At 41.7% G+C, this 13,265-nt stretch overlaps 1 protein-coding gene across 6 annotated transcripts in view; it reads right to left on the bottom strand.

The window, feature by feature from the left end:
• DOCK11 (dedicator of cytokinesis 11) overlaps positions 1–13,265 on the bottom strand; it is a 190,179-nt gene that overhangs the window by 23,937 nt on the left and 152,977 nt on the right. For all 6 annotated transcript variants that reach the window (XM_023758478.1, XM_023758474.1, XM_006082189.3 and 3 more), the window contains 2 exons: positions 10,424–10,639; positions 10,277–10,334 (listed from right to left, as the gene is read on the bottom strand). In XM_023758478.1, coding sequence (XP_023614246.1) covers positions 10,277–10,334; positions 10,424–10,639 — 274 coding nt within the window. The remainder of the gene's footprint in view (positions 1–10,276; positions 10,335–10,423; positions 10,640–13,265) is intronic.

Genomic DNA, 13,265 nt, shown 5'->3' on the forward strand with positions numbered 1-13,265 from the left:
TTCTTTTGAGAGCCAAATTTTTTAAACTTAAACTATATAGGTAGGCACATTGTTATTAACTTAATTAGGATATTCCCAAGACTTAGGAAGAGCCACACTCAAGGGGCCAAAGAGCCTCATGTGGCTCGCGAGCCGCAGTTTGCCGACCACGGATCTAGAGCATCTGATATTAAATTGTGAACTAGTGGGACTTCGATGTAAAAGCGTATCAACATTTGAAGATATTGGTACTTGATACTCTATTAAGGAAAATTAGCTAACTGCACATTTTAAGCTGGTAAGTCACCGAAATAACTGTTTAGAAAAGAATCACAACTACATGACTTTTTAGATTTTGGGTACGAAAGTTAAGAATTGTGTACAAACTGAAATGTCTGTGTACTTAACCTCAAAACAACTGATAAAATCTCAATTATGAAAGAAAAATCTTGAGTGAAGAGATACAGAATGTAATCTTTACCAAGGAAAAGGGTCAATCCTTGAAGGCCTTAGGCTGCTAGTCCATGGCTGAGGGAAACATTCCTGTCTGCTCTGAGGAGATTATTACTTTAAGTGATTCCCAAATCTGGGGTTTTTCATCATTTCCTTCTTCAATGATGTATATAATGCTGTGATTTGGGGGAGGACAAAATGCCCGAGATCAGATAAGGCTAAAGCATCTAGGGAGAGTGCCTTTTAGAAGGAGGGTAATTAGGTGTCTTCTCAGAAACAGCTCAACATCTACTTTTGGAGGTTGTGTCTACATCACCTGGTATAAAGACTTCTAGTGTGATTTTCAACTTCAGAGTCCACTATTTTTGCTTAAGTGTGTTATGTGGTTCCTATGCCTGACGATATCTCTCTACCTAGAGGAGACTATTTCTCCTTTTTGCTTACGTTATCAACACCCAAATAACTATCCAAGGATATGAGGGCCCTTTTGTTTGTTACCATCTTAAAAATACTTGGGGGAAAATTCTGATTCCCCTTAGTTCCAGAAAGATTTTCAGATGAAACAAGTTACTGATTCTAGAAGTGGCCAGTGTATATATCGCAAGAGAAGGAGGCATGTATTAGAGGGCTCTCACAAAGCCCTACGTAGTATTAGATAAAGTGGTCTTGGAGAGTCTACCGATTTTTCTGGTATGTGACCTAGATTCCTGACCTTGCTCTTCATAAACAGCTGTAGTTTCTGTATTCCTGGCTGCTATCCTAAGGAAAACAACATGCAAACTGTCCAACCCTTGATAAAATAAGACTGCTAGTCAGAAGAAGGGTAAGACATAAAAGTCCTGAAGGGAGGGCCAAAAAGGAAAAAAAAATCTGTGATTGGTAAGGCACTGGGGAATAAAAAGCTTTATAGAACCTAAACTACTAGATCCTGAGTACAAAACTTGGGAAAGGGATCAACATTACCCTATAAGGAATGAAAATAACAGACTCTCTGGGAAAGAAAATTCCTTTTCCAGGGTTGATGGGGGAGCCCTACAGGCCTAAAGCTTTGCTGAACCTTGGGTGCTATGTGGTGGTGGAAGAATGCAGAAACTTGACTCTGGAATTCCCTGGGAGAAAACAGTTGTGCCCTCACTCAGCAAGAGATACATAAAGTCTGACCTCCAGAGAATGAGATCTAGAACATTTTGAGGTTCTCAGACAAAACAGAAGTAAAGACATTTAGATCTGTAATTTTATATTTTTGGGGATGGGAATAAGAACCAGTATCACCACCTCAAGGTAACTTTGGTAAAAGGAAGAGAATGATAATCCTTAAGGTCTGTCTAGTAGAAAGAACTAAAGCTGTAGCTGTAGGAAAGAAGTTTGAGGCTAGGGGCGTGGCAGGGAAAACTGCACACCTCCCACCCCCTTTCCCTTTCAGTTCAGTGTCTAAAACAGTGGTTCTCAACCTGTGGGTCGCTACCCCTTTGGGGGTCAAACGACCCTTTCATAGGGGTCGCCTAAGACCATCGGGAAACACATATATAATTACATATTGTTTTTGTGATTAATCACTATGCTTTAACTATGTTCAATTTGTAACAATGAAAATACATCCTGCATATCAGATATTTACATTACAATTCATAACAGTAGCAAAATTATAGTTATGAAGTAGCAACGAAAATAATTTTACGGTTGGGGGTCACCACAACATGAGGAACTGTATTAAAGGGTCGCGGCATTAGGAAGGTTGAGAACCACTGGTCTAAAACATGAGAAAAAGGATTTGTAGACACCCCTGGGGAGCAAGGGCTAAAGTCCTTGCTTGTTTAGGCAACCACCCAACAAGACAAACTATTTTTTTTTCTTAAAAACTCTATACAGGAAAACTTGTCTCTAATGCGACAGCTGGTCAGTAGTATTTCATTCCATCTTGATTTAAACAATGCTTCATGCCCCAGCTGGTTTGGTTCAGTGGATAGAGCCTCGGCCTGCTGACTGAAGGGTCCCGGGTTCGATTCTGGTCAAGGGCACATGCCCTGCTGTGAGCTCGATGCCCAGTAGGGGAGTGCAGGAGGCAGGTGATCAACAATTCTCTCTCATTTTGATGTTTTTATCTCTCTCTCCCTCTCCATTCCTCTCTGAAATCAATAAAAATATATTAATTTTAAAAAATAAACTGCTTCGTAATGACTTCAAGAGAAATGGCATAAGACTTTGAGAAAACACAAACTTTTTTGGCAATTAATATGCCAGAGATTTAAAATACAGCTAACTCTCCTTCCCTTTTGTGTTAATTATCAAAGGACGCTTAATGATAGAAAATAAAGGGCTCCAGAATTACTCAATTATTTTTGTTAAATAAGTTTGTCTTAAAAGTATAAATGAAACTTTTTTTTTCAGTTTTGCACTCAAATATACTTTCATTTACTCTGTGAATATCCAGGTCTTGCCTAGATAATGGAGTTCTCTGACTGGATGACAGGTTAGATTCAGTTTTTAACTTGTTTTAAATTAGTAGTCTCCTTTAGCATAACTATCATAGTTTGATTAGATAATTAACAAAAGAAGGTGTTTTAAATCATATGAATGATTGAATCTAAGGGAAAAAAAAGTCTGAGGATTTTCCCACTGCCACCATTTTAGAATAAGGTTTTCTAGTTCAAGCAAGTAGCATAGTCCAGATTTAAAAATAGACAGCACCTATAAATAAACATGTGAACTTTTCCTAAATTTAACATTATTTTTGTTTAAAATGAAAAACATCACCTTTTCCTACTCAGACAGGGCTCTTTGATTTCTATGAAGTATAACTTCTAAAAAAACTTTGAAGGTATTATGAAATAAATATTTAAATCATTAGTTAAAAGCACTATTTACACTTGTTGAAACATGTCATACATAGTGTTTGGTGTTCAGGCAAGCTGCCTCATGCTAACATCCAAAAAAACCACAGCAATATCCTATCTAATAAAAGACAAAAAGGGTAATTGACTGTACCTTCGCTACGCTTCCCATTGGCTAATCAGGGCAATATGCAAATCAACTGCCAAGAAAGATGGTGGTTAATTTGCATATGTAGGCACCAAGCAATGGGGCAAAGCTGGCTGGCCCCAGGCAGGAGCAGTGAGCGAAGGCTGGCGTGGCGAGCGAAGAGCGAAGAGGGAAGCCTGCTGCGCCGGCCTCCGCCACGCCCCCGGGGCCCGCACGCGGTGAGCAGCGAGGGGCTTAGCTCCCCTGGTGAAGAGCGAAGGCCTGGGTTCCAGGAGCCGGAGGAAAACTGGTGCCAGCAGCCAGGGGAAGGGGCCCCCGAGGGACCCCAGACTGTGAGAGGGCACAGGCCGGGCTGAGGGACCCACCCGAGTGCACAAATTTTTGTGCACCGGGCCTCTAGTATATCTATAATAACAAAAGCATAATATGCTAATTAGACCGAAAGTCCTTCCAGACAACCTTCTGGATGAAGCCAGGGCTGCGAGGGAAGCCGGTGCTGGCAGCTGGGGGAAGGAAGGCCTACTCTAGCACGAATTTCATGCATCGGGCCTCTAGTATTCTATATTAGTTGCTATTTTATCTCCTACTAGAGGCCCAGTGCATGAAATTTGTGCACTTGGGGGGGGAGTGGGGGAGTCCCTCAGCCCAGCCTGCTCCCTCTTGAAGTTGGGGACCCCTCAGGGGATGTCCACCTGCTGGCTTAGGCCTGATTCCCCCCCCCCCTCCCCCCACAGATCGGGCCTAATCCAGCAGTTAGACATCCCTCTTGCAGTCCAGTGCTCTCGCAGTCCGGTACCCCTTGCTCCTTACTGCCCACCTGCAGTGGAGGTGGGAGAGGCTCCCACCACCACTGCTGCACTCACCAGCCGTGAGCCCGACTTCTGGCTGAGTGGCACTCCCCCTGTGGGAGCGTACTGACCACCAGAGGGCAGCTCCTGCATTGAGCATCTGCCCCCTGGTGGTCGGTGAGCATTATAGTGACCAGTCATTCCACCAGTCATTCTGCTGTTCGGTCTATTTGCATATTCAGGTTTTATTATATAGGATAGTTTTATTTCTAAAGCTTAAGGATTGAGAATGGAAATAAAAAATTTTTGAGTTTTGTTTCATTTTGGGGTCTTTGCATTTGTGAAAAATAATTCTAGGAAAATAGCCTATATAATAGAGCAGTAATATGCAAATTGACCATCACGCCATTACACAAGATGGCTTCCCCATGTGGTCACAAGATGGCCGGCAGGGGAGGGCAGTTGTGGGCGATCAGGTCAGCAGGGGAGGGCAGTTGGGGGCGACCAGGCCAGCAGGGGAGGTTCAGTTGGAGGCGATCAGGCTGGCAGGGGAGGGCAGTTGGGGGAGACCAGGCCGGCAGGGGAGGTTCAGTTGGGGGCAATTAGGCTGGCAGGGGAGGGCAGTTGGGGGCAATCAGGCTGGCAGGGGAGGGCAGTTGGGAGCGACCAGGCTGGCAGGGGAGGGCATTTGGGGCGATTGGGCCAGCAGGGGAGCAGTTAGGCTTTGATCAGGTTGGCAGGAGAGTTGTGAGAGGGTGACCAGGCTGGCAGGCAGAAGCGATTAGGGGCAATTAGGCAGGCAGGCAGGCAGGTAGGCGAGCGGTTGGGAGCCAGCAGTCCTGGATTGTGAGAGGGATGTCCGACTGCTGGTTTAGGCCCGATCCCATCCCACCTGCAGTCGGACATCCCCTGAGGGGTCCCAGATTGGAGAGGGTGCAGGCTGGGCTGAGGGGCACCCCCCCCCCAGTGCACGAATTTCATGCACCGGGCCTCTAGTTTAATATATTTAACTATTTCAATATCTAAAGAATATAGTTTTATACTTAGCAGACAAAAACTCTTATTTCACATGTCGACTAATTTAAAAGATGAGATAATATAAACCTAATTTCTCTGAAAGATACACTTAAAATTTATTCAGTACTGTGTTTAGGGTTCTCATATCTGTTAGTTTATTTGGAATGGCAGTGTTCAAGTTCAATATTTATTTTTACTGTAATTTCACATGTGCACCAAAAGGAGAAAACTAGAGTATACCAATTGCAAGCAAATGCATCGTTCAAAAAAAATTTCAGTATCAAAGCCCTAGCCAGTTTGGCTCAGTGGATAGAGCATCTGCCTGCAGACCGAAGGGTCCTGGGTTCAATTTCGGTCAAGGGCATGTGCCTCAGTTGCAGCTTCCTCCTCAGGCCAGGCCCTGGTTCGGGCTCATGCAGGAGGCAACCAGTCAGTGTGTTTCTCTCATATCGATATTTCTCTCTGTCTTTCCCTCTCTTCCACTCTCTCTAAAAATCAATGGAAAAAAATCCTCAGGTGAGGAATGAAAAAATTTCAGTATCAAACAGAAAGTGTTGACTTAAAATATAAGTAAAATGAATCTACATTTTAATCATGATACTAAGTTTGGGAAGACTCTTTTTAGAAAAAATTTCTCCTCATGAGTGGTATTAATAGAGGCAATCAGACTCTGAGCCTTAGATGTAAAATGAAAGATACATAGTTAATGGTAGAAATTCTGTAATTAAAAAACAAAACAAAACATGGTTGTATTTTCATAGCCAAAACCAGAGTGATATCACACCCACAATATGGTTTCATTTTGATCTAAGATTACTCATTCAACTGCCTTAAAAGAAGTAGCTTGGCCATTATGATAGATAGTGAGAGATTTCTTTGCAATGTCCATTGCCAATTATTTTTTGATATATAACACTATAAGTTTAAAGTACATGTGTTGATTTGACACACACACACACACACACACACACACACACACACTGAAAATTAACACAGTAACGCTAATCAGCACACATAATTACCATTTTGGGGGCAGGGAACATTTAAGATCTACTCTCTTAGCAACTTTCAAGTATATTTTGTTAATTATAATCATTATGCTATATTAAATCTCCAGAACTTATTCATCTTGTAAGTAGCAAGTCTGTACCCTTTGAACAACATCAATAAAAGCCAAACTTAGAAAAACCATTGTACTCTGTTTTTATACAAGTTTAGCTTTTTTAGATTCCACATATAAGTGAGATCATATAGTATTTGTCTTTTGCTGTCTGACTTAATATAATGCCTTTGGGAGTCCATCTTTGTTGTCACAAATGACAGGATTTCTTTCTTTTTTCATGGCTGAATAATATTCTGTTGTATATTCTGTTGCCACATCTTTATCCATTCACACAGATCCTTTTCACATGTTTTCATATTACTAATTAGCATCCTTTTATTTCAGCTTGAAGAACTTCCTTTGGCATTTCCTGTAAGGCAGGTCTAGTGGTGATGAATTCCTTCAGCTTTTGTTTGCTTAAGGAAAGTATTTGTCCTTCATTTCTGGACAGCTTTGCTGGATAGAATATTCTTGGTTGGCAGTTTTTCTTCTTTTAGCACTTTACATATACCATCCCACTCCTAGCTAAGGTTTCTGCTGAGAAATCCACTGATAGCCTTATGGGGGTTCCCTTATAAGTTCTGTGGATGAAAAGGGGGCCACATAGTAAACCTGACAAGCTCAGGGGAGGTCTGTGTGGCAGCCTTACAAACTCAGAGACCTCAAGTAACCACAAAAGATGGTCTGAAATTAAAACTTTTTAAACTAAAAGCAGTTTATGGCAGGTAATCATGTCCCAGGCTAGAATCTTCCTTGAAAAAAGTCAATCTTGACCTTAACTGAACCTGAGCCTGTCTACTGTCTTTTGCATCTGTGATAACAGGCCTTTGGAATGTCAAGGTAAGTTTCCATTTTCTGGACATCTCCAGACATACCACTACCAGAGCAGAGACCATAAATCCCCTCATTATTATTGTTATCATGTTAATTTTTGACTTATCTATCCTGTAACCAACTAGGCAAAATATATGTCTGTCATTTTACTTTTTATCCAAGCCCAGAGGTCCCCCCACCCCACTGCTTTCCTTTCTCCAGCCTCCCTAATCTGTCACTAATGGATTTCACTTCCTCCTCTTTTGATTGTAATGTATAATAAGGTACAAAACTGTCATTTTTGGGGAGCATTTTCCCAATCCACTGAGGTTTGGCTTCCTAGCAATTGTCATCTGTTTGACTAAAAAAACTCATACAAATTTTTACAGGCTTGGGTGTTTCTTTTTTTAAAATATATTTTATTGATTTTTTTTATAGAAAGGGAGAGGGGTACAGTGTTAGAAACACTGATTAGCTGCCTCCTGCACACACCCCCTACTGAGGATGTGCCCGCGACCAAGGTACATGCCCTTGACCGGAATCAAACCTGGGACCGCAGGCCGCTGCTCTATCTACTGAGCCAAACCGGTTAGCAGTGGTTGGCAAACTGCAGCTCGCAAGCCACATGTGGCTCTTTGGCCCCTTGAGTGTGGCTCTTCCACAAAATACCAACTTCTGTGCATGGGCCACGAAGTTTCAATTGCACTGTACGTGCACACCCGCACGTGGTATTTTGTGGAAGAGCCACACTCAAGGGACCAAAGAGCTGCATGTGGCTCGTGAGCCGCGGTTTGCCGACCACTGGAAGGCTTGGGTGTTTCTTATGTTGACACTTTCTTCATTCTTTTCTCTCCTCTGACTGGATAATTTGAAAGGTCCTCCCCTCTAATTCACAGATTATTTCTTCTGTTTGATCCTGCTGGTAATGCTCTCTATTTCATTTTTCACTTCATTGTATTCTTCAGCTCAAAAGTTTGGTTCTTTTTAATGATTTCTATCTCTTTGTATAACCTCATTTTGTTCATGTATTTTTTTTCCTGATTTCATTGAATTTTCTTTCTATTTTATTGTAACTCAATGCACTTCCTTAAACAGCTATTTTGAATTCTTTATTAGGTAAAATTACAGCTCTCCAAGTGTTTGAGTTTGATTACTGGAAGGTTATTGGTAATGTCATGTTTCCTTCATTTTTTCCCCTTTATTGATTAAGGTATTACAAATGTGTCCTTATCCCCTCATTGCCCCCCCACTCCCCAAATCCTGCCCTCACCCTCACCCCATTGTCTGCGTCCATTGGTTATGCTTATATGCATGCATACAAGTCCTCTGGTTGATCTCTCCTCCTTACCCCCATCCTCCCCTACCTTCCCTCTGAGGTTTGAGCATCTGATCAATGCTTCTCTGTCTCTGGATCTGTTTTTGTTCATCGGTTTATGTTGTTCATTACAATCCACAAATGAGTGATATCATGTGATATTTATCTTTTCTGACTGGCTTATTTCATCTAGCATAATGCTCTCCAGCTCCATCCATGCTGTCTGGCATTGCTGTCTTCACATTTGAAGTAGCAGTCACTTCCAACTGTCTTTACTGACTGACTTTGGGAGAGAAATGCTTTCCACCTGCCTTGCTAGGGATTCTGAGGCTTGCACAAGTTTTTTTATGGATACATCTTCTCCATACTTCTTGTTCTCTCTTGTGGCAGAATTCGTAAGTTTGTATGCCTTCTCTCCACCATGCAACACACTGGGCCAGGTGCAAACAGCCTCCATTTTTGCTTTCCCAAGAGTGGTGATAAAGTTCAAGTTTGTGGTCTCTCCCTGGCCCACAGATTCTGGCCTACTTTTTGCTTGTGCTCACTAGCTGTCTGCTAAAGCTTGCTCTTGCTGCCATCAGGAGCATGCATAAGAAGTTGGCTATAGAATAGGAGAGGTGTGGTTGAAGCACATGGGGCACTGGAGGGTGCTTATGGGCCAGTTGGAGGGAACCAAAGGCTAAATGTCCCTAGCAGCTTGTTGGTGGGCTTCTTGAGCTAGTATATGACCCATGTCTCTTTAATGCCTTCTGAGAGTCCTATTTGCCACTTTTCCAACTTCTTCCTGCCCCCACCCCCAGTCATGAAGCTCACAACTCAGCACTCTGGATGGGGCGAAAGAGCAATGGGCCTCTTTGGCAGCATCCTGTACAGCTGGGGAAGCCAGGTGTCCATTCTCATGCTTTCTCTTTTCCCGTGAAAGAAATCACAGACAAGATGTCTCTCTTGGCACTGAGTTATGCCACCTTGGGGAAGGGGTGACACGAGTAAAGTAAAACTTTACCTTCTCCAATGCATTTAAACGCGCGCGTGTGTGTGTGTGTGTGTGTGTGTGTGTGTGTGTACTCTAGTGGCTCTAGTGGCATGCTGGAATTTCTCCACTGAACTCCTACATTTCCACCAAGGCTCTCTTGTCTATGGGTGATTACATAAGATAGTATTCTCCAGGGGCTCCTAGACTGCAGCTAGGAAGGGCTGGAGCCAGTGCATGAGCCATTGCAGGATCCACAACCAGGACTGAGATCTGTCTGCCTATTACCTAATGCAGAGGTTGGTAACATTCCTCCCAGGTTCCTTGGCATAAGGCACTAGCTCCCAGAGCTTCCACAAAGGCAATTTTGTCTCTGAATGGATGCCAAATTGTTGTGGGGGGGGAGGACAAACAAGGAATGTCTTATTTGGCCATGTTGATGATGTGCTGACTACTCTTTAATACCAAGGTACTGTTGCACTAAAGCGACTGTGGAGATTAAATCTGTGGGCAGTTGTTGGTGAACTTGAGGCAGACGAGGGGAAAATACGTGAATGGTATTATCCAGAGCTTCTCATGAGCCTTACGAAGAATTTAATCTGTGGCAGACTTCCAGGGAGACAGTGTTGGAAAATAAACATTGAATATCAGGCTATTTAACTCTTAATGAAAGCAGAAGGCAAAATGAACAATCCAGTTTTGTTTTTTTAAAGAACAACTTCTGTTAAACACTGAATGAGGCTAAAGGTGAACATTTTTTCAGAGCTCAATTATATCACATTCACAGCTGCAAGCTACAAGGATAAAAACTATTGCACTAACTGAAATTCTCCCTATCTCTAATAACAGAAATATCTTACTTTTTCGATGAAGGAACTCTGCAACCAAAGCTGCTACATGGACATAACACATTGCTGCCTGAAAAAAGGATGACAAAGAAAGAGCTGTTAGAATGTGCTCCAGGGATTTGGCAAGGCTGTGTTTAAAACAAAGCCTTAAGTAGTTACCTCTGAAAAATCTCCATTTTTTACGTGAATCTTGGCCATGCTATCAAGCCAGGTTTTCCTGAGCTCTGGGGTGCTTGCATAGGACTTGGCTAAGCTATACTGGAGATCAATTAGCATTTCAGGGTCTTTTTCATGCTCTTTCATTTGAGCAGTGGCCATAAGAACGGTACGAATTCTCTTGGTCAAATCTTTGACTTCTGTGGGAAAAGCAGTTGCCTAATTTAAAAACAAAAAACACATGTTTATTAATATTATTGATGTGCTCTGAACCTCAGCATTCAATCCTAGGAATAACATACGATTTTTTAAAAAAACTGATTTTAGAGAAAGGAGAAGGGAGAGGGAGGGGGAGGGGAAGGAGAAGGGAGAGAGGGAGGGGGAGAGAGAAACATTGATGTGAGAGTGAAACATCGATCAATTGCCTCCTGCAGGCATCCTGACCAGGGATCAAACACACAACCTGGATATGTGCCCTGACTGGGAATTGAACCCACAACGTTTTGGTGCACTTCAACCAACTGAACCATACCAGCCAGGGCAACATACAATTTTTTAATCCTTGTTACAGTTCTGGGTATTTGGTTCTTGGCATGGGACATGTCTAAAGAACTTTAAATTAATTCTTTTTAAAATATCCAACTAGCTCAGGCTTCAAAGGCTCTAAACTTGATAGCAGTATATTCACAATACCTGAAAGCATGGACACTGGAGTCCTGCTACCAAGCCTTGAACCCTAGCTCCTCCACTGAATTCTACAGCCATAAGAGTAACCTATAGTCACTTTGTTGTGTAGTTTTAGTTACAACAGTAACTAAAAATTTTTTGTTTTCTTCTTCTCCCTTATTTTATTTTTTTATCACCATTTATCACCTCTATGCCCTCTTCCACCTCCACCAATCCCCTCCCCCGCAATCATCACACTATTATCCACATCCATGAGTTCTCTTTCTTTTTTCCTTTTTTGTTCAACCCTCCACCACCACCCCTAACACCTCCACACACACCAGAGTTGTCTGCCTGCTCTCTATCTATGAGTCTGTCTCTATTTTGCTTGGTAGGACAATAACTAAAAATTGACAGTATACTTTGTATTAGGCAGTGGTCTAGGCATTCTTACAACAATCCTGTGAGCTAAGGGCTATCATAATTCATTTACCAACATAAAACTGAGGCACAAAGCAGTTCAGTAGCTTGGTTAAAATATTATAGTTGGTAAGTGGTAGAGACAAGATTTACACCCAGGTAGTTTGGCTCCAGAGCTAGTGACCTTAGCCCACTCTTCCATACTGACAAGCATACCCATTCCATCCACCAACTACTACATGCATATACTAAGGGGGAAAAATACTACAAAGTGTCCACTTATACAAATTGGAGCTTATGAATCATAGAGCACTCTAACGAGTTTAAAGAGATAATTAACCTCTCTCAAAGTGTTGTTTTGGTCCCCCCAAACCAGTAAGTTACAGTTTCCTCTTTATTATGGCCATTAAAATAGTCCTATCACTTTCTCTTAACCCCACTGAAGTAATCACAATTATCTGTATGATTCAAGATATAGGGGTTAGGGAGCTTTCCAGTGTGAATATAACCCAAAGTGGAGGAAATAGTTTTTAAAAGTGCCTTCTTTATCCCTTTAAAGTAATACTTATATACATAAAGTACCTTCTTATTCATTAAGAGAGATTCTATTTACTGGAGCAAGGCACTCCTTGTTGTAACAGGGTTTATTGGTAGTGACTGACCAATAAACTAAGTGACTGACTAATAAAACTAAGTCATTTAAGAAATGAGTCAATGCAAAAGATTTCCTCTCAAGGAAAGCCAAAACACACCCCTATGACTGTGAAAAAGTTTCTCTTCGAACTTTTATATACCATGGAATTAAGGATGGTAACAACTCTTAGAGTATGAGTAAAAGATCCTAAATGACAGAAGCCATTTCTGTGTTCATATACTTATCTCCTGGGGAACCAGTAGAACTGGCTGGAAAGCAAACTTTCCCAGCCTGACAGTGTTTTGTTTTGTTGGTTTTTTTTTCCTTTTCTTCAGTCTAAGCAATGTTCCTGTGGGAATATTTTTTGCTACATAGATCTACATGTCCCAAACATCAAGGACACTATGACTGTGAGCTTTATTTTTTTCAGATTTTAAACAATATTGTCCAATTATGTTGGAAGATGACCTTTCCCAAGAATGGAGATGATTCCTCTGGGAGGAAAATTTCTTTATTGGCAAAGGATTTCTCTTTCCTTGTACACATATAGTACTGAAGATCAGAACCTGCTTTCTGTGCAACAAATGAATTTTGACAATGGTATAGGTTTTAAGCAAATAGGTAAGAAAGAGGCATGGAGTTCAGGGTCTTTGGGAGTGCCAATAAGTATCTATGGCAAACCTAACAAACTAATTTGAAAGAATATATGCACCCTTATGCTCATAGCAGCATTATTTACAACAGCCAAGATTTGGAAGCAGCCCAAGTGGCCATCGGTAGATGAGTGGATAAAAAAGCCGTGGTACTTTTACACAATGGAATACTATTCAGTCATAAAAAAAGAAAGAAAGCTTACCTTTTGCAACAGCATGGATGGTCCTGGAGAGTATTATGCTAAGTGAAATAAGCCAGTGAGACAAATACAAGTGCCATATCATTTCCCTTATATGTGAAATCTAATGAATAAAATAAGCTAACACAGTAGAGACAGACTCATGGATACAGAGAACAGACTGACAGCTGTCAGAGGGGAGGGGTTTGGGGGCTGGGTGAGAAGGGGGAAGGGATTAAACAAAGAAAAAAAAGGAATGACTCATGTACATAGACAACATTATGGTGACTGCC

The sequence above is a fragment of the Myotis lucifugus genome, unplaced genomic scaffold (genome assembly GCF_000147115.1).
Source record: "Myotis lucifugus unplaced genomic scaffold, Myoluc2.0 scaffold_2, whole genome shotgun sequence".
Classification (NCBI taxonomy): Eukaryota; Metazoa; Chordata; class Mammalia; order Chiroptera; family Vespertilionidae; genus Myotis; species Myotis lucifugus.